Here is a 23,021-nt window from a genome sequence, read left to right on the forward strand (position 1 = left end):
GTACTAATTATACACAGAGACAGATGCAATATTCATCACCATTGCAAAAGGCTTTCAAGGCCTTTTAAAATTATTGAAAGAAAAAAATCTTAATTAACAAATAATGTCATATATTTTACTCTGACCCCCCTGCGCTCCAATTTTCCCAGGACATGAATCCTGAAAAGAACTGGCTCAGTGAGGAGATGGACAGGTGATAGAAATTTTCAGGCACAATTAGAATCAGAAATATTTAAACAATGAATTCAGAAAAACTGAATATCTGCCTGGAAATCATGATGAGTCCTGTCACTCAGATGTCTGTACTGGGGCCTTTTGCAGTACTATAAGGCTAATAGTTTTAAATTAAGACAGTAGATAAACCACTTAGTTATTAGAATATATATAAAGAAGATGATTAGCATCTTAATTATTAGATTAGATATAAAAAATAAATTTTTGATGATGAGAGTGTCAAAACAATTAAATTGGCTGCCCAGAGAGCTTTAGATGCCCCATCCCTGGAAACATTCAAGGTTGGATGGGGCTCTGAGTAACTTGGTCTAGCAGAAGGTGTCCCTGCTCATTGCATAGGGGATGAATTAGATGATTCCTTACTACTCAGATTATTCTAGGATGCTGTTTCCAGTACCTCGAGGGAGGTGATCCTTCCCCTCTACTCAGTACTGGTAAGGTGGCACCTGGAGTACCATGGGCAGTTCTGAGCTCCCAGTAAAAGAGACACAGATGTGCTGGGAGAGTTCAACAAAGTGGCATGGAGGTGGTGAAGGGACTGGAACATCTCTCCTACAGGGAATGCCTGGCACAGCTGAGCTTTTACCCTGGAAAGAGCAGGTTGTGGTGGGATATTATCCATGGATGTAAGTCTCTGAAGGTAGGATAGAAGTGGGAGACATACACATTTATTTCAGAGTGGTGTGCAGTGACAGGACAAGAACCAATGGGCACAAACTGACATATGAGGGGCTCTGTCTGACCATCAGCAAACACATTTATCTGTGAGGGTGGCCAAGCACTGGTACAGGTTGGCCAGGGAGGTTATGGTGTCTTCATTCTCGGAGATGAAGGTTTTTGTGGACCTTGACCAGGACAGCAGTCGGTGCTTTAGGTGGCCATGCTTGAGCAGGGGCATTGGACCAGACAACAACTGAAGGTCCCTTCTCACCTCGACCATTTTGTGTGACTCTAGGGCAGGGTCAGTGTGCAGCAGAGTAGAAAACAGCTCCAATTCATGCTCTGGTTGCTCTGGTGACCATCTGCATGCAGGGTTTCCCATCTGTGATCAGTGGCAGACAACGTCTTCAGGGTGGGGAAGGCTACGGTGGTTTGCAGCACAAAGGTGGGGTGATACCACCAGAGCAGGAAAGGGAAGTGGTGGTGAGCAGGGATGTGGTGGTGAGCAGGGGTGTGGTGGTGAGCAGGGATGTGGTGTTCAGCACGGTGACCTCTGTGAGAACACACCAGGGGCTGCCTTCACGCTGCTCTGACACCAGACACAGGCAGTTCCAGAAGGTGTGATTATGGACCCACACTGAGCCAGGGTTAAGTCAATCAATGAAGCTGGTGGTGCCTCTCCAAAAATAAATTTGCAAAAGGGCAAAATGTTGCATGGCAGTGAGCAGTGAGGCAAAACAGAGTGTGAGAAACAATCCTGTGAACAGCAAATCACTGAAGGAGAGGGGAGTGCTCCTGGTGCCAGAGCAAATATTCCCCTGCTGTCCTTGGGAGAGACCATGGTGGAGCAGGGATTTGCATTTGAAGGATTTGCATTCACAGGGATTTGCATTTGAGCTCTGCTCAAATCTGCAGGACCACAGTGAGATGGAAAGGAATAATTACATTGTCACATGTAAGGAAGGATGAAAGTTTGACAAGAAAGTTAAGTCCTGCATCTCTCATCTCAGGCTCCTGCTGTCACACATCTCACAGTTTAACCCCTGACAGAACACTTGTGATTTCCCTCATTTCTCGTGTCTTCCCAGGCAGGCAGCTCTGCTGCATCCCGCGTCCGCTGGCGAGCACAGCCCTGGGACCGGGTCAGCCGGGAGCGTGGCAATAAATAAAACAAGGGATGGGTGTGACGGGAGTGTCCGAAAAACAAACAAAATTATAAAGGGAAAATAAAGGAAAATATTTTCCTTTTAATAAAGAAAAAGAAAAGACGCACTAACAATAAATACACAACAAACACATAAGGTGCACACTGTAGGGAGCTCCTCCAGAAGACAATGAAATGAGGCAAACTCAAACTATATAAAGGGCAGGGAACCAATGAAGAAAGAGAAACAGAAACCATACCTTATATAGAGCACAAGACTAACCAATGAGAAAGCAGGGTTCATAACATAACCTTCTATGGAATAACTTAATCTGCATAACTGCTCCCATCCTTCCTTTCTTCTCACCCTAAGGTGTTTATCCTTTTCAGGGCCTGAAGCAGTAAAGTGTCCTTGAATTTTAGGCCTGGAGGGATTGTTTTCTCTGCCCAAAATGTGAAGACAGTTAACACTCTATATGGAATTTAGAGTTCCACACTATGCAGTAGAGGATTTGAAAAATATGAAACTCAAATCCTAAGGCATCATGGCACACATTGGCTAAATGAAAGGGAAGAAGGTGCTGCATCTAGAGAGGGGCATTATGGGGTGGAATTTGGGTGGAAAGGGCTTTTATGGGGTGCTGGATCAAAGACAATCTGCTGCAGGACTGGATGTAAAGTGTGGAGTGGGCATGTGCCAGACTGTGGGCCACCCTTGGTCCTTTCTGGCCATGTCCCCATCCTCTTGACACCCAACTCTGAGACATTTATATGCATTTAGGAGACTCATTCATCTCGTCCTAAACTCAACAGGCCCAGCTCCCATAGTCTTTCCTCATGAGAGATGCTCCAGTTCCCTTAATTAATTTTGAGGACTCTGCTGGACCTTCTCCTGCTGCTCCTTTTCTTTCCTGTTCTGAGAGAGCAGGCCTGGACACAGCATCCCAAGTGTGCCTCACCAGGGCCAAGCAGAGGGGCATGATCCCCTCCTGGACCCTCTGGCCACACTCTTCATAATGCACCTCAGATCCTTTTGTCCCTCCTGGCCCCAGGGGCACACTGCCAGCTCATGGGCAACTCGTTACCCACCAAAACCCCCAGGTCCTTCTCTGCAGAGCTGCTCTCTGGCAGGTCAGCCCCCAGCCTGGTACCTGGGGTTATTCCTCCCCCAATGCAGGACCCTACACTTGTCCTTGCTGAACCTCTTCAGGTTTCTCTCTTCCCAACTCTCCAGCCTGTCAAGGTCCCTCTGAAAGACAGAACAGCCTCCAGTTCTGTGTCATCAGCAAACATGCTGAGGGTACATTCTGTGCCTTTGTAGATAAATGATCAGGAAAAACAAAACAACGTGAAAGAAATGCAACTGTTCCTCAGACAAGAGATCAGGCTTGTCTCTGCAAGACTGCTTTTGCCTCAGCCATATTTGACAGTTTCTATCCCATCATCACACCACAAGGGCACCTCCTGGCCCAGTCAGGTCTGATCAGCTGATCCAGTGGGAGAAAGTTTCCAATTCAACCCACAGACATTTTAAAGGTGTAAAGAAAATGCTTCATCTGGGGTTCAGGGAGATTGAAGGGGAGACAGGGTGTAAACAGGCTGGCTGGTCTTTAGTCTGTCTAAGCATCCTAAGAGGGGTTCAGGTTGGCACTAGAAACCCACCTGATCTCCCCTTGCAGGTGGAGATGCCTCTGTTTCTGAAAGGCTGGATAAATGTTCTGTACAGGCTGTGCCTGCTGGCTGGGCTGCAAGAGGCTGATGGAGACAAGGGGAACATTTGGGGACTGAGACCTGTCCTGCATGTCCCACCTATGCCCAGGGTCTCCCAGAGTGCCATCTCCTCATGCTCACACTCAGGGTTTGCATCCAGCTCCCAAGAAGGCTGCAGACACAAGAGAGTTTGAACATGCTTTTATTGATGGCCAGAAGCAGAGCTGGAGCAGCAGTGGGAGGAAGGGAGCAGTGGGAAGCTGGCTGTACTTGGGACCTGCATTTGGACCATGCCATGGACACTCTCCTTAGTGCCAAAGCCTGTGCCTGCACCCCAGGGGCTCCTCTGACTCCACTTCAGCTGCCCCTGGGGGGCTTCGTGATGCATTGTGGAGAAGAGGCACTGAGCATTTTAGTCAGAGGATGGAGAGTAAGGAATATCTTGGAGTTCAAACCTCCTCAGCTGCTCACATATCCAGGGCTCAAAGTATGAGATCCTGGTGAATACCTCAGGGAAGAGGTGGTCGTCATATCCATGAGAAACAATGCCATGAGCCTTCTTATTGCAGACTAATGGGCCACCAGAATCACCCTGTGTCATGAAAGGAATGAGAGGGGTCAGACATGGCACAGCTCAGCTCTCCCTGCCTTAAGGAGCAAGTTTCCTCTTCCCTCCCTCCATGTGAAGAGCCTCCTCTTCCAAGCACCTCCCTCCCTCCAGACCCAGCTCTCAGGGTTTGCAGCTGCCTCACTGCTCCTCTAAGCCCAACCATGAAACAATTCAGGCCTGGAAGCTCTTTGGGATTCAAAAGCTCAAAAAGAACATGGACCTACTTCAGACATGGGGAAATATCTAAGCCATCCTAGCAAGGATATCACAAGGAATTTACACAGCAAAGCACTGGCTAGACTGGGTGGAACATCCACAAGTAAGTAAAAAATAGTTGGATAGTTGCTGATAGTTGGAAAATGCGCCCCAATTCAGGGAGCACATCAGCCTCAGAGCTTCTGTGAGGACCCTCAGGTCATCATTCTAAAGGGCCTGGTTCATTCTGGTGTTCTTTTATTTACACCTGAGAACTAAGCTTACTGTTCAGTCCCAACCTCCTCCCAAGTCTACAGCCCAAAAAACACTTACCATGTAAGTTGCTTTTTTACTGTATTCATCACCAACACAGATCATGGACTGACGCTGGTAGTTATTGAAAAGCTGCTGGCATATTTCTTCCTTTTGCACCTTCAGTTTCACCTCCCTCAACACATTACTCCTGTTCCCATTGGGAGATGTCCTGCCCCAGCCAGACACCCTGCATAAAGTTCCTTGTCTCACATGTTCATTTCTCCTGGGAATGGAGATAAATTGTACATTCTGGTTGATCCTGGCCCTTGGCTTCAGCTGTCAGGCAGAGAGAACACGGGGTTAGAGGATTAGGAGCAAGGATCCTAATCCATCAAAGGATTAGGAGCAAGTTCAAAGTTTGGGGAGGTGAGCAGGGGGAGATCCCTCAGGCTGGAAGGATGAGTTGGGCCATACCTTCAGCAGCACAATGTCATTTTTTAAGTCATCAGGGGAATATTCGGGGTGGATGACCCATTGTCCAACACGGATCTTCTGCTGGCTCCGCTCTCGGCTGGTCATGTTGTGGGCTCCCAGAATCACAGTGACCCTCACTGTCCTGCCAGGAAACACCAACACATCCCAGCTGCATTGGCAGGAACACAGCCCCCAGGGCAGGTGGCTGGAGGGAGAATCCTCCCCAGAGCAGCTCTCAGCAAGTTGTCCTCTCTCACCTGGGTTGTGGTAATCACATATCCTCTGAACTGAGAGAGATACAGACTTTCCCAGGATTTTCAAGGGAAGGCTGTGAGAAAGCTCAGACAAAGAATTTGAAACAGTTCTTATCTTCATTTGCTATGCCTCTTTTTATGCACATGTGGAATGTGTTATAGCAATTATTTACCAAACAGTAATTCCTTAATTAGATTCTATTGATAGTGTTTTGATTCATTAACCAATTAGATCCACGTGTGTATCAAACTGTCTAGAAAGAACAATAAGTTTTTTCTTAGAAGTATAGTATAATACAGTGTAGTAGTACAATATGGCTTAATAAATCATTTGATCAACCTTCTACAGTCATAGAGTCAACACTCATTATTCCCCATTTAAGAGCTCACTACCACGAACCCGGGCTCCTTCCCCAGCCCAGCTGAGGATCCCTCACCCCACACTGACACAGGTGGGAGCTGCCCCGTGCTGAGGACAAAGGGAAGCAGGGCAGGGGGACCCTGGACACCTTCTCCAGCAGCAGCTCTAAGCCATGGGAGGAACCATGACCCTGTGAGCATTCCTGTCCCCAACTGTCCCCAAGGTCACTCAGCCCCTGGCAGACAATTCCTGCACTCAGAGAGGGGAGCTCAGCTCCAGAGATCCCTGCTCTGCCTGAAGAGACACGGGGCCCTGTTTCAGCCCAGACCAGGGCTGTGGCACGATGTGAGACTGGAAAAAATCACCTGTACAAGAACAATGGAGTCTTACCCCATTTTATCCACACAGTGAGCTGCTGAGAGCACTGCGTCTGGGCGAATCAGGAACCCTCCACAGTAACCAGTTTGTGAGCCACTCTTAATTTCTAAATGAGCCATGTAGGGTCTGGAGTGGGGCTTAACTTCCTGTCCACCAATGATCCTTCCTGGAAGAGAGATGGGAAATGTTAATATGAATGTTAAATATAAATGTTAATATGCTGCTGTTTCTTGTCAAGTTTGGGCTGCATGAAAGGAAAGGGTCATGCTCTAATGCCATGTGCCAGTGATCCCAACAACTCTCCTTCCTGGGGCTGTCCAAGGCATTGCTGGGGCACAATGGAGACAAAGACAAGCAGCATCATCTGGGGTCTGACCACCTCTGGCTCGTGATGACTCGAATGCCATCAAAGGCACAGCTCTAATTAGTGCCTCTAATGCCTCACTGGTTGCAGGCACAGGCTGAGCTGGGAGATGAGAGGAGAGAGGGAAGCAGGAGAGGAGAGACAGGAGAGAAGGTGAGGCAGGAACCTTGCCTGAGAGGGACTACTCAGAGTCCACCTTTGCCCTTGCATGTTCCCATCCAGGTCCCATCTCTGTGTACTCACCAGCCCCAGCCCAGGGCAGAAGGACAAAAGCATTTGTGAGCAGAAGGAGCAGCAGCATCTCCCTCCACTGTCCTGATGAGCCAAAGCAGTAGCTGTGGCCAGGCAGGAGACAGGTACAGAACCTCTATGTATGTCATGTGGAGCTGCCACAGGAAACCTCAGCCTGCCTGTGGCCGGGTCATTTACTGCTTTTGTTCTCACAAGCCCCAGACTGTGGCTTGGTGAGGGGCTCATGACACATTCTCTGCATTTTTGTCACAATCTTCTCAAAGAGATGGAGAAGAACTTCTCAAGAAGATGGGGAGATCTGGGCTGGTTCAGAGCATCCATAGTGCACAGGGAGAGGAATGGGGTGTCTGTTGAGTGCAAATCCCATCTGAGATCTTTGGAGAGAGCCCCTGGGACCCTGCATGTGGGCTGCTTCCATCTGGATTTTTTTTCTTTTTGTTTTTTGTTTTCCCCTCATCCTCTGATCACAATGGGGAGAGCTGGCCAGGGCCAGGCAAAGATTCTGGTTTTTATCAGGGGGGCTGGCTGCCATCAGAGATGTCCTTGTGAAATCAGAAATCACCAATCAGGGTCGCTAAGGGACAAGGCCAGTGGGAGCCTCACAGCCTCAACCCTGGTGTTCTAGAGGATCTGACAAGTCCATGGTGATGAGGAACTCTGAGGTCCAGCTGGAAAGTCATTCTGTGAGCTCAGCAGGTGCCCTGGGCAGGTGCAGGGCTGGCTGAGACACAGCTGGAGCTCAGGTGAGGACCAGGCTCAGGGTGTCCCCATGAGAAGGGAGCAGCCCTGCCTGGGGCCTCTCTGAGCCCTCCCTGGCAGCTCTGGCTCACTGTTACAGCCTGGAAGGGACTCAGCCCCTGTTCCCCTGACCCTCCTTTGGCTGTGAGCCCAGTGAAACCTCCAGGATGTTCCCAATTCTACCTGGCTTTGATCTAGAGACAGCCCACCAAGAAATCCTCCAGAGCACACTGGCCTTGCCCCTTACCCCGTGTTCTAAATAGACCATGAGCTGTAGTACCTGTCCTGGGGATCCTCCTGAAACCTGTTGGGTGGAAGGTGCAATTTCACAAATAATGGGAGATCTGGAAAATTCATATGAAATCCACCCTTAGAGTGTTTTTTTCCTCTCTGCTGACCACACAGGGGGATTGGCTTAGGAGATCACCAGCATTTGCCTGCCATCAGATGGCTACAGAAATGAAACCTGTGTTTGCTACCATCTCTTGTGTGGATAAGAAGCAAATTCTGTGAAATTAAAAGATTCAGTCATTGAATGAAGAAACTTCATTTCCCCTCTCACTTCAGTCTCCTTTTTGTCATCGATCCCTTTGCCTTTGGTGTAAATTTTGCCCTGGTTCTCTTATCAGTCTTTTCCCAGACCAGCTGTGTCTGACCACATCAGATGCTGCTCACAGCTCTGTGCAGGTTTGTGGAAGGAAAAGGAAAAGGAAAAGGAAAAGGGGTGATGCTGCTCACAGCTCTGTGCAGGTTGGTATCAGGTACAGGAATAGGAAAAGAAAGGAAAGATTCACAGTTGACAAGCAGTCACTAAAAATTGAAGAATGAAATGTGAGTGACTGGAGTAGAATGAAAACCCTCCCAGCAGAGACAGCACTGCCCCCAAAGGCACCAGTCCAATTAACAAAGGCAGCATCAGGCTAATTCTGCCCTTGGAGTCACACATCCCTTGACACTTCCAGCTGCTGCTCAGACCTTTCAGGTTAGCAATCAGTCCCCAGCTGGTGAGGATGCAGAGTTCTCAGTCCTGGGCATGTAAGAGATGAGATGCCTGTGTGTGGAGGAGTCCCTGTGGTCCCACTTTGCAGACAGTGAGGGAGGGCTCCAAGCAGAGCAGCACTTCAGTGCTGCTGTAAGGATGTTTGCCTGCCCACAGAGGCAGCACAGCTCTGAAATCAGATTAAATCAACCCCACCTCTAGGGGATTTAGGGATTTCAAGAGACTCTATTTAAGCAGCAGAGGCAGCTCAGCTGTTCCCTTCATGGGCAAAAAATAGAGAGGCATTGAGGCCTCTCAGCTTTCAACTGAGTTGAAACAAATCTAAAAAATTCCTTTTCTTCCTCTCTGTGAGACAAGTGCTTGGCTGACTTTCTATGCTATATGCCGTGTGCTAATGTCAACAGATTGTTCCATCTGCAGCAGAAGAGCATCTGCATTTAAAATAATTTTAAACAATTAAAATAATTTAAAATATTTTTTAATCTGCAGTGTAAGCTGACAGTAGGAATCATCAGCCCAACACCATCCCTAATGTAAGAAAACAAGGGAAATACTTCTATCAGAATTTGAATGACCCATTTTGGAGGCACTGGATGGCAGAATTGCTGCAGGTAGGACACTTTACTTCAAAATCTCTATTGTGAATGTATAGAGAAAATCCAAGAAAGAGCTAAGGCCAAAACTTATTACAAAAAAAAGTGTACTCTTTTTTTCACAAATTACATACATTGAGCGTTGTTTCTGAGAGGTGTTCTGAATTAGGGACTAAAAGATGAACTGTCAGTAAAACAGTGGCTCCTGTGAGTGTTGCTGACTTTAATAAAGAGCTGAAGATCACAGCAGTAGTCTAAACCTTTCACTTGGGCTTGGAGGGCAGAATTAGGTACTTCAGCTACATGGATCTAACAAGTTAAAAGCAGTGTGAATGTGTGCTGTTAGAGACTGCAGGGAGTTTTTCATGTCATTCTCTATCTGTCATGCACAGGCTCTATTGAGATACCACTCCAAAAGTGTTCTTTCATCCCTGTGTTAATGGAAACAGCCAAACCCAGAAAGATCCCTTCAAAATACATCAGAGCACCAAATGTCTGAGAATATTGGGAGTTTCTTTATTGTGCCTGTGTGTTAAAGTTATCTGTGGTGCCAGGATCCACAGCTTTGTGTTCATGTCATAAAACCCAGGGCAGAAGATGTCCTGTGTGAGTCACAGACACGGCGGTGTCACCACATTTCTCCTCACAGAGAGAAGCAAGGCACAATTCTTCCCAAGAATATTTCTGGGTTTCACATTCTCTGAACCTCAGAGAAAGGAAAAACAATTCTTATCATTTGCTGTTCCTGTGTTTGTGCCAAAGTAGAATGCAATATGGAGATTGTTCACCCAAAGTGATGGTGTTTTGTTTCCTTGGCCTGTCAGGGCCAGGGGTGTGTGACAGGCACGAGATTCTGTGCAGTGTGAGCAGAGATGAGTGCTTGGCAGATCCAGCTTAGATGAAATGTAATATAGTACAGAATGATATAGTATAATAAAGTAATTAATTAGCCTTCTGATAAGATGGAGTCAGATGCATCATTCTCTCCCTGTATCATCTATAGAGCAGCCTGAGGGGTGGCTGGTGGTGGCAGAGCTGGGGACTGCTCTAGCTTGGAGCTGTGTCCTTCTCTGTGCCAGCTCTGCTGACTGGTCCCTGTGTGAACAGAGCCAAAGGTGCTTCCCCCTCTGTTCTTGGACACATTTCTGGTGCCAAAATGCATTTTGTGCCTTGAGATTTGCTGCTGTAGGGCAGTGGCTGGTGGCCCCTTTGGTAAGAGATGCTGAGTCTGAAGGACACAGAATTAACCATCCTTTCTCCTCTGTGGCAGGCTGATCTCTTCTCTTTCAGTGCCTCAGTTTCCCATTCTGGGAGTGAGAAAACAGAGCTGGTCCAGCACTTTGGGAACATCCCTCACACAGAACCCTCCTCATGGGAATGAGGCCATGTGAGTCATGAACAGATGGTCCTGTGTTGTATTTGTGGGGATCCCAGACGAAGGCAGGAATGATGAATCTGACTCCATGTTCTCAGAAGGCTAATTTATTAGTTTATACTATAGTATATTAAAGAATACTAAACTATACTATACTAAAGAATAGAGAAAGGATACTTACAGAATGCTGAAAAGATAATAATGAAAACTCGTGACTCTCTCCAGTCTCAACACAGCTTGGCAATGAGACAAAACAACTCACACCAGAATCCAATGAAACAATCACCTGTGGGTAAGCAATCTCCAAACACATTCCATATGAGCAAAACACAGGAGAAGCAAATCAGATAATATTGTTTTCCTTTTTCTCTGAGGCTTCTCAGCTTCCCAGGAGAGGAATCCTGGGCAAAGGGATTTTTCCAGAAAATATGACTGTGACAGTCCTGAGCTTCACCCTCTGCCCTTCCTCACCATTCCCTATGGGTACCTCTGCCTTGAGTTGTTCCTCCTTCCTTTGCCTGCCTACAGACAGGATTTTTGTTTGGTTTGCTTTGGTGCTGATTTCTTTGCTCTGTGGGTGTTTTGGTGGACAGGAGTTGGCTTACATCTTCCCTTCACAGCTTCTCCTTGCTCCATTTGGGAGTGCTTTCCCCAAAGCTGGGCTCGTGGAAGGATTTCTGTCCCCCTGGCAGCTGGGGATTGATGTGAATGTGAGCCAAAGCCTCCCCCAGCCTGAGCTTCCCTGGCTGCCATCTGAAGTTGAGTTGCTCTGAACTTCAGATGTTCTGGAGGAAGGCTGCCTGCCCTGTCAGCCCACTCAGGAGGAAAAACAGAGTGCAAGGAGCATCGCCCACTGCTCCCTAAGGTAGCACAAGGGTTTTTCTTTCTTTCTTTGGTCTGTGGGTGTCTCAGTTGTCACCCGGGCGTTCCCCTGACTGCAGGCAGCACCTGTGGGAGCAGCTGGGAGCACAGAGCTGACACGTGGGGGGAGAGCAGGTCCTCAGCAGCTAACCCTGCACCCATGATGGAGCCACCCCTTCAATGCCAGCTCCTCTTGGTCAAAGGCTTGGTGACACCACCGGACAATGACACTTGGAGGGCACTGGCACCACACACTTCCAGCCACTGCCCTCTCAATGTGCTCAGCCCAGCCTCCTCTAGACTCCCCCCCTTTGATCCAGCAGCTCTCCAGGCATCCCCAAGAGGCTCCTGGTTTGAAGCAGTGTGATCCTGGTGCAGTGAGTACAGCTCTGACAGTCTGTCTGATTCCTCCCAGATGGAGCCAGCAGAGGAACAAGCTGCAGGAAACCACACCCAGCTGACTGAGTTCATCCTCTCTGGATTGTCCAGCCGCCCAGAACTCCAGCGCTTGCTGTTCTTCACAATCTGCTTCGTTTACAGCCTGACTCTCATCGGGAACCTCCTCATCTGCACGGTCACAGCTCACCCCACCCTCCACACGCCCATGTACTTCTTCCTCCGCGTCCTGTCCTTCCTGGATATTTCCACAGCGTCAGTGGTTGTCCCCAAGATGCTGGCAAACCTCCTGTCGGAGGACAGGAGCATCTCCTACGTGGGCTGTGTCGCCCAGCTGTACTGTGTGGTGTTCCTGGCGGCCACGGAGTGGTACCTGCTGGCAGCCATGGCCTACGACCGCTACGTGGCCGTGTGCCGCCCGCTGAGGTACCCGGCCGTCATGAGCGCCAGGGCCTGCCTCTGCCTGGTGCTGCTCTCCTGCTGCAGCGGCCAGGTCGTGTCGGTGGTGCAGACAGCCTGGGTGTTCACCCTGTCCCTCTGTGGGCCCAGGAGGATCAACTACTTCTTCTGTGACATCCCCCCGCTGGTGCTGCTCTCCTGCGCGGACACGTCGCGCTACGAGCGGCAGCTCCTCTCGGCCACGGTGCTCGTCATCTTCGCGCCCTTCTGCCTCATCCTGCTCTCCTACGGCTGCATCATCTCCAGCATCCTGAGGATTTCCTCTGCAGAGAGCAGACACAAGGCCTTCTCCACCTGCTCCTCACACCTCACTGTGGTAACGTTGTACTGCGCGAGTGGGACTTTGATTTACTTACAGCCAAAATCCAGTAATTCGCAAGAGGCTAAGAAAATTTTTGCTCTCATATACACAACTGTAATTCCCACTTTAAACCCCCTGATTTACAGCCTGAGGAATAAAGAAGTGAAAGAAGTACTAATCAGGGGGATGGCTGTGTTGACAAAGAAATAAAGATTTTCTTCTCCATGAATGTGTGGATTAAAAACCTTATTTCCATTCTTGGTGAGTTCTGATTGTTTAGTAGCTATGGGGAAACTGCAGGCACAAAGATTGTAAATATTTTGTCTTTATTCTTTGCTTCACAAGCAAATTATTTAGAAATTCTCTCTCCCTCTCTTCCTTAGGAGTACAATATATATATTTATTCTAAAGCAGAGCACTTCCCATGTCTAATTCAGGTATCCAGGCTGCAACTCCTCACTTCTATTGCAGGAGTTCTCCTCACCCTCTTACTGAATAGATACTTTTAGAGTGAATTTTCCAGACTAAGCATATACTAATTGATAGAGACTACGTGTTTTGCTTTGCCTTTTTTCCCCTTGTCATATGTTTTCCATTCCTTCCAGCAGAAAAGAGGTCCAATGAACGAAAGGGATGAGGAAATCAGTTCACTTCTTTCAGAGCCTTGTGTTTTTCATTTGAGGTGTGGGGAAAGTGAAGGAAAGGAAGATGAACTGATGGTCATTCCATTCATTATTTCCAGGAAGAACTCAGCATTTAATGCAGTGCAGTGCCCACACCCTCCAAGCACTGTGGAGTCTGAGCCAGGGGAAAGAGCATTCTGCAAGTCCCAGCTGGAGAAATTCATCCTGGCTTGAAAAGAAGAGTTTCCAGAGGATTAGCTGAGACAGAGGATTAGCACACAGAGAAAAGGGCAGCTACAACCTGGGGGTATTTATTTGGGAGGGTTTTGCAGTTTATTCTGGATAGAAGAGGTGCTCTGGCTCAGTGAAGAGCCTGGCCAGAGCCTGCAACATTCAAACTGTACTTTCCATATTGAGGTCAAGCAAAAGAAATCTCCATTACCAATGTGGCCGTGCTGACCTTTGAGGTCTCTCTGTTTCATCTGACTTACCCACCTGGCCATAAAGGCAGAAGAGGGCAGTAAAATTGAGTATAATGATCTTTTTTTGGTTTAGTTTGCTTCTAAAAGAGAAAGGCAATGTAAGTTATCTCAGGATGAAGTCATTGCCTGACTTCAGAAACTTCACAACGAGGAGTTAATGACAAAGTGGTTAATTGCATTTGGCAATGTTTTTTTGCTTAGACTCCTCTGGGGAGCTTAACTTGTCTCTGTATTGTTGAAACTCTTTTTTTTTTTTTCATAATTGGAGCACTGGAGAAAGAGTTAGTGAAACTTCATTTGCATTTCTACAGACTTTGCTTCTGGGAGCTTATCTACTTTTACCTCTGTAAAAACAGAGAATTTTTTTCTTGTTTTGTTATTCAAAAAGATAATACTGAAAAAAGCATTTTTAAAAAGAAATTAAAAAAGTTTAATGACTCTAGTATAATAACAGTAGTGTTAATCACTTTAAGGGACATTGCATTCCAAATGGTTAAAGCTTTTAATTTGCCTCTTTTAAAGATGTTTCAGACTCTGGTCCAAGGAGAAAGTGACATCCAGAATCATTCATCCATTGAGAACAAACCTTTTTTATTCCTGCTGCAGTGCCCTCCCACCAAACACTATCAGAAACTTTCTGTTTTTCCTGAATGCATCTCTTCTGTTTCCTGTTTCCACATGTGCACAAAGGATACCCCAAACAGAAACTGAGGTGGTAGGAAACAGGGCAGGCTTTTAGCTGGTGTAAATCAGAATTTCACCTCTAGCAAGGAGCACTGATCTTTGGTCCCTAAGAAACACAGCCACGGGTTTTGCTAGAGCTGAGCTCACACTTACACCATCCTGTCTCCTCTATAAGAAAGTGAAATTCTGGTTAAATGATGTCATTTAGTGGATCACAGCTTCACAAATAGACCAGGGCAGAAGTTTGTGCCTGGATTCATCTCCCCAACCCCAATATGTGAACTATTGATTCTGGCATTTTTATGGAAGAATGCATTTTAAAAAATCATACATTTTAACATTTTATTTATATTAATTATTTTCAGAAATATATTAACATACTTCAGAAGTATATGTGGAATGGTATTTAATAACTAATTAATTCACTTTTTCTGCCAAAAATTGGTACTGATTTAAATGTCTGTCTTGATATGGGCTGCTGAGATCTTGACATGCTGCCACAGTTTATGGTTCTGTCAAATCACCTCCTGCCATGGACGCACTTGATCTCCTTAAGGAAGCTCCAAAAAAAGAGCTGAATTAGTCATTAGTTATGTGTTGCTGGTGCAGTGCTTGATTCTTCACTTCAGAACCACATCATGAAGTTTTAGCACTGTTGGAATGTGCTGCTTCTTTAATTCAGCTTATGACATTAAAGGTCAGTGTTGAGTTTAATTTTTTATTTGCATTACAAGGGGGTTATTAATATACATGTATCTATGTAGTATAGAATGGAAGAGAGAGAGAAAGAAAGTTGTTTTGATTTATTGAATTTTTGAATTAATAAGGGAATTCTAGACAATGGCTTCTAGAGGCCACATGGTTCAGGATTATATAAGTTACAATAAATAATAAATACAATAAATAATTACAAATCAATTAATGCATCTTAGAGCTTTAACTAAGGCACCAGAGTTAGCACTCCAGCTAACACAGCTGATGCCACAATTCTAGAATTATCACCCCTGGAGCCAGAAGCAACCAACACACTGAAGAGACAAAGAAAACTTTATCTAAAGGCTGCAGAGACAAACCCTTCCCACAAATATTCACTTCTTCCAGCAGGCAGTGAGTGCAGGGCTCAGGCTGGGTGCAGCCTCTTACCAGTGCTGACATTGGGGCAGGCAGAAGGGTCAGGATTTGCAGTTAGAGAAATTAAATATCACTCAATTTATACACACAGCCAGCACAACGAGCCCTTCAGCTCTCCATGGAAGGAGGGAAGAAAGGAGGAGATAAAGAATATTGAGAAATGTTTTGATTTCAAGACATGACATGAAATTTTAATGTTTGGCAAAACATCAAAAAGTGACATGAGGAGGTTTTTCCTCTTGCTTGGTTTTATTACTTTCTTTTCTCTTTTTTTTTTTTTTCCTTTTATTATTCTGAGTTCTACTTCCTCTTATCAGTTTCTCTCCCCATCAGTTGTTTATATGTTTTGTGGGAGATTTTTGTTTCTGCTGTCAAGAGGGATTTAATTTCTCACTTGTCTCTCTAAGGAAATTAAACTCAAACAGCTCTAAACCTAAATAATCCTTACAGGTCTGAGAATTTTCTCCCACTAAAGCATTTTCAGAATGCTTTTTCCTCTCTCTCAACATTGCTGGTGAAGTTACTAATGCAGGAATGTGCAGATGCCATCATGCTGATGCCAATTTGATTTTTTTGCCTTTTTTCTTTTATTTATTCTCTCTATTCTTTGTACATACATTTGTATCTCTGCAGCCTATTATTGTATTCTAGCTCGTTTTCCCAGTACTTTTCCCTGCCCTGATAGGCAGAAAGACAAAACACATTCCAAGGCCCCAATCCCATCTTGGTTCTCCATAGGAACCATCTCTTCCAGACTTATTTTTATAAACAAAGTTTGGTTTCTGTCTGAGGGGGGAAGATTCAGAGAAGGTTGAAGTGGGGGAAATTGCATCACCTCTTGTGCTCCTAATTGGTTATTTTTTCCAAATGGGCTAATTTGCTTCACTTATAGAACTCTGTGGGGGAGGTGGGCATTTTGTGGACATTTTCCACATATTTTCTATGTCTGTCACTGGAGGCCTTCAATAAAGACCAATCTTTATATTGCCCCTCTATATAAATATTATCTCCAAAGTGTGTTGTTCTATTTGCAGCTTCAGTAAGGCATCAAAGCTAACTTAGAGATCTACACTAGAGTGCTGAAGAGAAGTGAGACATGCTGGGGTGGTTTCCACAGCAGAGAGCAAGGCTGACCTTGCATGGTCAGTACCAGGCTGTTTGTCCTGGTTTAGGGCTTGGTGTGTCATGGAGATGTCTTTGCAGTGATCTATTGCAGACAACTTTTATTAGGCCCTAGACATTGCACCATGCTGCACACTCCTTGTGACTGACCTTCCTAAATGGATGGGAGGTGAATGTTGTCCCATCTCACATCTAGAAAGTTGCTCACTTACTGAAGGAGCAGGAATTGTGGCATTCACGTTCTCTGAACAGAGAGAGAGAACTAATTCTCTCACCCAGGTTTTTTTCCTGGAGAAGCACAGAGAGAAGAAAGAGAAAACAATTCTTATCTCTACTTACTACTCCTATTGTTTTTACACATGTGGAATGTGTTAAGAAAATTGTTTACCTGAAAAGATTTAGTAATTAAATTCTGCTGAGGATTGTTTTGTTTCCTTAGCCAATTAGAAAAAGCTGTGTCCTAACTACCTAGAGACAGTCACAAGTTTTCTTTAGTATGTAGTTTAGTATAGTATTAATGTAATATAGTAGAGTTTAATAAAGCAATTGTTCAGCATTCTGAATCAATGGAGTCAGATACCAATCATTCCCAGAGTCAGGGGCACCCTACATTCTTCTCTACAGGAATATCCGTGATGAACACAGTTTTGTCATGGCAGCACCAGATTTGATGTCTTTGGATCTACTGTCCGCTCTGGTTTCTGTTTTCCTGCTGACAGAAATATTTTCCCCAGTGTTCTCCTGATGGCCTTTTTCATCTCAGTGTTCCTGAGTGTGTAGATCATTGGGTTTAGCATTGGAGTGACCACAGTGTAAACAACAGAGACCACCTTGTCCCTTGGGTATTTCTTATAAGGCTGGGCATAGGTGAAGATGCAGGGGATGAATATTAAGCTCACAACAGTTATCTGTGTTCCACAGGTAGACAGAGCTTTTCGCTTCCCTTCTGTGATGCACGTCCTTATCTTCAGCAAGATGACAATGTAAGAAATAATCAAGATTACAAAAAGGCTGATGAGGATCACTCCACTATTAAACACCATCTGTAGCTCAGCCTTGCGAGTGTCACTGCAGGCCAGTTTGATGACTTGAGGGACGTCACAGTAGAAATTGTCCAGTACATTTGGGCCACAGAATGGCAGCTGGAGAAGAAAACCAGTTTGTGTAATAGAATGAAGAAATCCACCCAGCCATGCAGCTGCCACCAGCCCTGTGCAGGTGCTCCAGTTCATGATGGACAGGTAGCGCAGGGGCTCACAGATGGCCACGTACCGATCCACCGTCATCGCCAGGAGCAAAAATGACATTGCACCTGCAATGAAATGGAAGAAGAACATCTGGAGGAAACACTGGTTGAAGGAGATGACTGTGTGCTGGGTGAGGAGGCCTGACAGCAGTTTGGGGGTGTTGACTGAGGAATCACTGACGTCAAGGAAAGCGAGGTTGGCCAGGAGAAAGTACATGGGGGTGTGGAGCTGGTGATCCACAGCCACAGTGGCAATGATGGTGAAGTTCAGCAGCCAGGTTATTACATAGATGAGGAAGAAGATCACATAGAGACAATACTGCAGCTTGTGGCTCTGTGTCAGGCCCAACAGGACAAATTCTGTCACGGTGGTGGTGATGTTCTTTGATTCCATTCTTTATCCCTGCACAAACAAGAGCAATAAAGATGACTATAAATGTGTGTTGGACTATAGAATTATTAAAACACAAAATCATATCACAATTTATGATTAATCCAGGAGGGATTTCTGGAGGTCATCAAGTCTCACAAACAAACTCTGTGGACTGTTCAAGTATGTAACCAATCTTATAGGGGGGAAAAAACCCAAACCTGTTGAGATCGGCGGGAGAAGTGCGGCACGCAATATGAGTGATCAGCAAATCTCAGAACTTTATTGATAGGCATACATAGTTATATTGGTGTTAATGAGGCTAATGCATATTGCAAAAGGCAAGCTTATTATTGGTTAGTTACTTATCAGCTAACTACGCCTACTTCTACATTCTTGTGTTACTCTGTTGTAGCTTTTCTTACCTTTTCTTCATGTTTCTAGCTAACGGTCCTCTCCCCCAAATTCATGTTGCAGCAAGGGCATAGTGATCTTTGTCAGCTAGCCAACTGTCCACAAAATCCTCTACACAAACCAAAACAAAACAAGAAAACCCAAACAAATTCCCTTACATTCAGTGAGAACTTAGTATGTTTAGTGTCTGCTGCCTTTCATCTTATTGTTGTACACCTCCAGGAAGGCTCTATCTCCTCTGTATCCTCATCTCATCAGCTGATTATACACAGAAATCTGGTTTTCCCTTAGCCTTCTCTTCTGTATGGCTGAACAGACCCAGTTCTCTCAGCCTCTCCTTGAATGTCATGTAATCCAGCCCAGTGATTAACTTGGAGGCCCTCCAAGGAAGTCAGTCCAGTGTATGTATGACTGTCTTTCTTGTCCTGGAGTGCTGTGCTCTTGACCCAGTCCTGCACTGAGGAAGGGTGGGATCATTTCCCTGCACTAGCTGGCCAGGCCTCTGCTGGCAGAGCTGAAGCTGTCACCTTCTGTGACAGAGGAACACATTCCCATCCCCTATTCAGCTGTTTGTCTGCCAGGGTCATTATCTGTGGAAGAGGTTTTGCAGTGACTTCTGTGAGCCAGAGGGAAGTTTCAGAAGAGGATCCATGTTTACCCATGAAAGAATTTCCTACCAAGGTTGCTGACATAGAAACCAAGAAAGAAAGAAGGATAAATAAGAAAAACCTGAACTGTCTATTCCAATGAGGACTTGGTTTGTCTCTGGTGACCAATGAGTAAAGTGTAAACTTATGAGTTTTGTAAGAATGTATAAAAAGCGTGCAGGCTATAATAAAACTGGATTTGAAGCCTTCTGAAAATGGAGTGTTGCTTTGCATTGTCTCCATCTCAGCTATGACAATTATCTACAAAGCTGCTTCCTGAACAGGCCCCTGGCCTCTGCTGACTGCACAGGCTTGTCCTTTCCCAGATGCAAGATGACATATTTACTTATGTCAGACTTTATAATGTTCATGCCAACCTTTTTCTCCAAACTGTCCCTACAAATACCAGCCCTGCCATCCAGTGTACTGACTACTTTCCCCATTTTGCTGTCCTCAACAACTCCTATCACCACTTGAGTTTGTGTAAAGTCCCTCTCTATTTCTCTTGTAGGCCACTTCCTGGTTCTGGAAGGCTACTGAAAGGTTTCCCCAGAGCTTTCTCTTCTCTCCATACATTAAATAAGCCCAGCTCTCCCAGCCTGTTCTCACAGGGGAGGTGCTCCAGCCTCCTGACTGTATGTGTGGCCCTCCTTGGATCAGGAGGTGCATGGTCCATTTGTGCAGGTCCATGTGCTCCTTTAGGTTGGAGCCCCATAGCTGGGCACCATTCTGCAGGTGGGGTCTCAGGAGAGGGGAGTTTTGGGGCAGAATTATCTCCCTGGACTGGCTGGCCATGCTGCTTTTGATGCAGCCCCGGGTATGATTGGTTTCTGAGCTGTGAGTGGACATTGAGGGGACATATTGAGTCTTTCATCCACCAAACACCCTCAGGTCCTCCTCTGCAGGGCTGCTCTCAATCCATGCACTGCCCAGCCCTGGGACTGGCCTCACCCATGAGCAGGACCCTGTGCTTGGCCTTGTTGAACTTTCTGAGGTTTGCCCAGCCCACTTCTGTCCTGTCAAGGTTCCTCTGTATGGCGTCCCCTCCCTCTGGAGCATCAACCACAGCACTCAGCTTGGGAAGCAGCACCTCTGCCTGGCAGCCTCACCTAAAGCAAGGACTTGCAAGTTAGGCTGAGCTGAAGCTTATCCATGGAGCTGCAGTGGCTCTCTGTGTAAATACAGACAAAAGAGTCACCCACACAGGACCTGCTGTCCCTAATCCTCCACTCCCACCGCTGGGGCTGCCTGGAAGTCCACATTGGGCCAGGTGATCTGTGCACTAAAAAATAAGTCAGGACAGGGGAGGTGGCTGTCTCAGCTCCCATCAGAGTCAAGGACTCTGCAGAAGGAATGTGATCACCCTAAAGTCAACATCACTGTGGCCAGGCTATTCCTCCTGGGCTCCATGGACAGCTCAGTCTCAACCCCAATTTCTTCCCAAGTTCTGGCCTTATTACGAAGATCTCTGCATCACAGTCCTTTTTCAAACTTCTTTTCAGTCAGATAAATGGCATGAGTTGAAAATCAGTGTCTCAAGTTTCAGAAAAATAATGTTGTAATATTCAGTGAATTTGGGGAGACTGTGGGGGAGTTCTAAGAGAAGATGGCAGCTGCCCACCTGCACCCACAGCCCAAGATGACTGAGCCCTTTCCCTGATGGGAAGTTACTACCTCTACTTGGCTGCTGAAACAAAACTCTAATTTCTTCTAAGAAAAAACCACATGCAGAATAAACCACATCTTTTTTATTTTCCCCTATAAACTATTCCCAAAATGGAATTTCAGATAACTATAGAAATTAGAAGTTTCTGCACATTTCCATTGCCTCTGGTGAGTACTCTGCAGGGATACTGTCATTTTTTCCCATCAGTTTCCTCCTTAGTGTCAGTGAGTAATTCCATTTTAAATCCCTATATACTTAATCCTATTTTCTGCTTGAAAATTGCAGGGTTTTTTTCCACAGATCCAAAAATGAAAACCACTTTTGGCAGGAAATCATATTTTCTAACAATACACAGTTAATACTGTGTACTCTTTGTTCTCATTTCCCATAAAAAATAGTATTTTCACAGAAACTTGGAGGAGAGAAAAAACAATTTGCTTTCAACTCTAATCCAACCTTTCTCTTTTGCCTCAGTAATCTCCCTAAAATACAAGTAAGACTGAGCTCCAGCAAAAACCTGAAATACAGAAATGCTGAGACAGGTATGATTCATGCCTGCCTTCCCTCAGACCTCTCCCAACACATGGGGAGTGTCTCTGAAGCTGACTCTGTCAAGTAAGATTATATATTAAAAGTGATAAACAAGCATTTCAGGTCATTTTCTCTTTCACAGTATAATCACTGCCACTGGCAGCATGTGGAATCACTCATCCTTCCAGTATTTTTGGCAGAAAGAGCAAATACCTTCAGCAAACTCCTGTTTGTGATCCAACTTCACACAAGCTACAAGATGTCATTCTCAAGTTACAAGATAAAACAGCACAGCTCTACTCAGAAGAGAAGGATGCAAACCTACCTCCAACAGAAGACTCCAACAACCTTCCCTTATAGGATTCCTGATGCCTTTGTTAAGGGAAATGATGGGATTCAAGAAGAAATCCCAAACCACCTTGCACTTCTGGTCATTCAAAAAAGAATAACAATAATATAATTAGCAAAAAGTAGATTTTGTCACTGTGGGGCTAATTAAAAAGTTCTTATAGTGCTTTACATCATGTGGATCAGGACCACGTGTTGATGAAGGAACCTTGTGATAATTGGAGCAGAAATAAAATGGGAATTTTCATGGCAGTGTAGTCACTCCTCCCCTTTGCAAGATGAAAAAATGCAAATTACAATTCTCCCAACTACAGACTTGCTGCCTGGAGCTTGTGTTCAACTGTGCTTTGAAATAAAAGTTCAGTCATTGCTACAGGATTGTTCGATCACTAAAGCCTTCAGGGCAGTGATTCTAAAACACTTCTCTGCTCCTTTGCTCAGAAAAAAAAAAGTGAATTTTTCTGCTTATACAATAAACCTTGGTCTGCACATACACAAAGGGGCACAGATGCCCACCAGCAGATAGAGAAACCAGAGAGAAACCTAATCAGAGAAATGGACACTCTGGTCCACCTCTTCCAAGGGCTGTCCCAGGAGATCCAGCAGTCCCAGGGCTGGGTGTGGTACCTGTTCCAGTGGGTCAGTGGGAACAGCCTGGGGGCAGCTCATAGCCTGAGGCACAGTTAATGCCCAGGAGATAAAGGACCCATTATAGAATGGAGGGAGAAAAGCATCTCAGATGGTTCCAAGATTTACCAGGGATGTTCAGGGGAGGAGCCACACTTGTGTGGCCATGCCCTGCTCCTGCTCAGTGCAGTCAGGATTTCCTGACTGAGTGAGGGGTCTCTATTCTGTGTGCCCATGTGTGCTGCAGCTGGAGTCACAGTGCCCACGTGGTGCCAGGTGCCACTGGCCTGCTTGGCCACACATGAGCTCATCTTGAGCCCCTGGCAACCAGCACACCCAGGCCCTTCCAGCTCTTCCCTAAGCCTGGAGCACTGCATGGGCTTGTGACCCAGGGGTAGTGTCGCCATGATATTTTCTGAAAAATCCCTTTGCCCAGGATTTTTTCTCCTGAAAAGCTGGGAAGCCTCAGAGGAAAAGAAAAACAATAATTATCTGTTGCTGTGGAATGCAACAGGT

At 45.8% G+C, this 23,021-nt stretch overlaps 3 protein-coding genes across 3 annotated transcripts; 1 reads left to right on the top strand and 2 right to left on the bottom strand.

Moving 5' to 3' along the window:
- Positions 1 to 4,160: 4,160 nt before the first annotated feature.
- LOC121351067 (cathepsin G-like) lies at positions 4,161 to 6,940 on the bottom strand. The gene is made up of 5 exons (XM_041462926.1): positions 6,883 to 6,940; positions 6,288 to 6,441; positions 5,283 to 5,424; positions 4,887 to 5,144; positions 4,161 to 4,340 (listed from the first exon to the last, which is right to left on the bottom strand). Exons 1-5 carry the CDS (start codon positions 6,938 to 6,940, stop codon positions 4,161 to 4,163), a joined length of 792 nt encoding a protein of 263 aa, XP_041318860.1.
- A 4,924-nt stretch (positions 6,941 to 11,864) lies between these two features.
- LOC121351091 (olfactory receptor 10A5-like) lies at positions 11,865 to 12,824 on the top strand. The gene has a single exon (XM_041462953.1). It carries the CDS (start codon positions 11,874 to 11,876, stop codon positions 12,822 to 12,824), a length of 951 nt encoding a protein of 316 aa, XP_041318887.1. The 5' UTR covers positions 11,865 to 11,873.
- Positions 12,825 to 17,306: 4,482 nt separating this feature from the next.
- LOC121351068 (olfactory receptor 4D1-like) lies at positions 17,307 to 18,296 on the bottom strand. The gene has a single exon (XM_041462928.1). The coding sequence runs from the start codon at positions 18,294 to 18,296 to the stop codon at positions 17,307 to 17,309; it is 990 nt and encodes a 329-aa protein (XP_041318862.1).
- Between the last annotated feature and the right edge of the window lie 4,725 nt (positions 18,297 to 23,021).

The sequence above is a fragment of the Pyrgilauda ruficollis genome, unplaced genomic scaffold (assembly GCF_017590135.1).
Source record: "Pyrgilauda ruficollis isolate IOZ18807 unplaced genomic scaffold, ASM1759013v1 scaffold161, whole genome shotgun sequence".
Taxonomy (NCBI): Eukaryota; Metazoa; Chordata; class Aves; order Passeriformes; family Passeridae; genus Pyrgilauda; species Pyrgilauda ruficollis.

Excerpts from the sequence above, each read along its gene's own strand:
- LOC121351067 (XM_041462926.1), bottom strand. The coding sequence starts at position 6,940 with ATGCTGCTGCTCCTTCTGCTCACAAATGCTTTTGTCCTTCTGCCCTGG. Across the intron at positions 5,425-6,287 it reads CACTGTGTGGATAAAATGGG|GACAGTGAGGGTCACTGTGA; the intron begins GTAAGACTCCAT and ends GTTTCCTGGCAG. Across the intron at positions 4,341-4,886 it reads GTAAAAAAGCAACTTACATG|GGTGATTCTGGTGGCCCATT; the intron begins GTAAGTGTTTTT and ends TTCATGACACAG.
- LOC121351091 (XM_041462953.1), top strand. The coding sequence starts at position 11,874 with ATGGAGCCAGCAGAGGAACAAGCTGCAGGAAACCACACCCAGCTGACT.
- LOC121351068 (XM_041462928.1), bottom strand. The coding sequence starts at position 18,296 with ATGGAATCAAAGAACATCACCACCACCGTGACAGAATTTGTCCTGTTG.